The sequence below is a fragment of the Ceratina calcarata genome, unplaced genomic scaffold (genome assembly GCF_001652005.2).
Source record: "Ceratina calcarata isolate Rehan_Ccalc_2016 unplaced genomic scaffold, ASM165200v1 scaffold448, whole genome shotgun sequence".
NCBI lineage: Eukaryota > Metazoa > Arthropoda > Insecta > Hymenoptera > Apidae > Ceratina > Ceratina calcarata.
In genome coordinates, this window is record NW_017168707.1 from 1716 (window position 1) to 3446 (window position 1731).

General features: G+C 44.9%; 1 protein-coding gene across 1 annotated transcript in view; it reads right to left on the reverse strand.

The window, feature by feature from the left end:
* Positions 1 to 11: 11 nt before the first annotated feature.
* LOC108627193 (uncharacterized) overlaps positions 12 to 1731 on the reverse strand; it is a 6146-nt gene continuing 4426 nt past the window's right edge. Inside the window, exon 3 of the mRNA XM_018028297.2 lies at positions 12 to 1491. Within this exon, the coding sequence (XP_017883786.2) occupies positions 1246 to 1491 (246 nt within the window). The 3' untranslated portion in view covers positions 12 to 1245. The remainder of the gene's footprint in view (positions 1492 to 1731) is intronic.

Sequence of the window (1731 nt, forward strand, 5' to 3'; positions counted from 1 at the left end):
TAAAAGCTCGGATAAAACACGCGAAGATCGTTTCTGACCTGCACCACGTCCTTTGGTATATGTACAAACTTTTCTATGATCGAGCTATTAAAAGAGTCGCCATATCAATATACATATTACGTTAGACTGATAATAATGTATATGTATATAAGTAGACTTGTTGTGCACGTCCATGTACAAATCCGACTAGTGGAATGGAATTGGGATTTTGTAGAATTTCGTATATTATGTATATGTATATATTTTTGCACGTTTAGATCTTCTATAAATGTAAATATTCACAGTCGAATGATAATTATAAAAATTGCGAAGTAAAAGGCGCGTCAAAAATTGAATAATAAAAGCTGGTAAAAAAATTTTTAGACTTACGTCAATGATCTCGTTAAACGTTAGATCAACGATCACGTATCGATCGTATCCTTTAAAAGACAAACCGTGATTCATTCTGCGTTTGATTAATACTTGTTTGACTAGCTTCTTATTCGATTGAAATAAAAATTGCAGACACGAATTGATAAATAGTTAGATAAAAGATGAATCTCGGTCTGCCGAATGGGGAGGGGAGGGCGGGGGTGGAAACAAGGATGTCTCATCTAATATCGTTGAACGGGCGTCGCGACGCGAAGTGACACGTTTCCGGCGCGTCCTCGGGGATCCAAGCATCGATCCGTCGATCGTGCCGGTAGTGTTATTCCTCGCGGGAAGAAGAACTAATCGATTCGAGTCGTATCTGAGAAAGTTTAGGGACTCACCTTGCCTTACCACGTTGTCGTCCGATGACCGACGCTTCCCGAGATACCAAATCTGACCTTATTCAATTCCTGGCAAGTTTCAAGTTGCGACGAGTCCGCCGCTCTGTATCTAAATTTAATTCAGGGAGATTCGCGAGTCGCGTCAGAGGTTCGAACCTCTGACGACTGTCGTCGATCATCAATATGGAATTTTTTGTAATCAATATTGAGTAATGTTCCGTCGCTTGATCCGTGAAATGACGAACGACTCGTCGAATCTACCGGCGATGAATAAGAGCAAAGAGGGATTCACAGGGACGATCGATCGATCGGATCTTCTGTCGCGAACCGAGGAGAAACGCGACGATACGCACACGCATACATGCACTGCGCGCGACGCGATCACGCGCACGCCTTCCCGTGGTACAACCGGAAGTGGAACCGTGCGCTCGTTTTAGTGCGCGGGCCGTCGTTCCGGTTTGCTCGGTGGGCCGTCCGTGGATGCCAGCCGGTTCTACGTGAACAAAACCGAGAGCAGGAGAAACGCGGAGCACGAGAGGACGGACAAGTCGACGCCGACACGGGACGACGACGAGAACCAGATCGAACCCGAAGAACCGACGCGCGCGTTCTCGTGACGGCTCGACGGCTGCTCGGACGCCATCAAATCCTCCCTCGAGGGCTCCGGACACGGCAGCTCTTCCAGTTTCAGATCTAACAAGTTCCTCACGTAGTGCGACTTACCCTCGACCATCAATATCTGAAACAGACATCGAACGCCTCTCGTTAATAGCTTTCATCGCTTTTTTATTGTCACGTTTCTGGGTTCCAGGTAATCAAGGGAGCCTAGTGGCTCGTTAAGGTTGTATGAACTCTTGTATAAAAACTTTTAACAGTTATTAGATGTTATATCAATAAAATGTTACAAAGTTTTAGAAATTTTGCGAGACTATTAGATAAGTTATTAGATTCTGAATTCTCATGTCGAATGACTGAATTC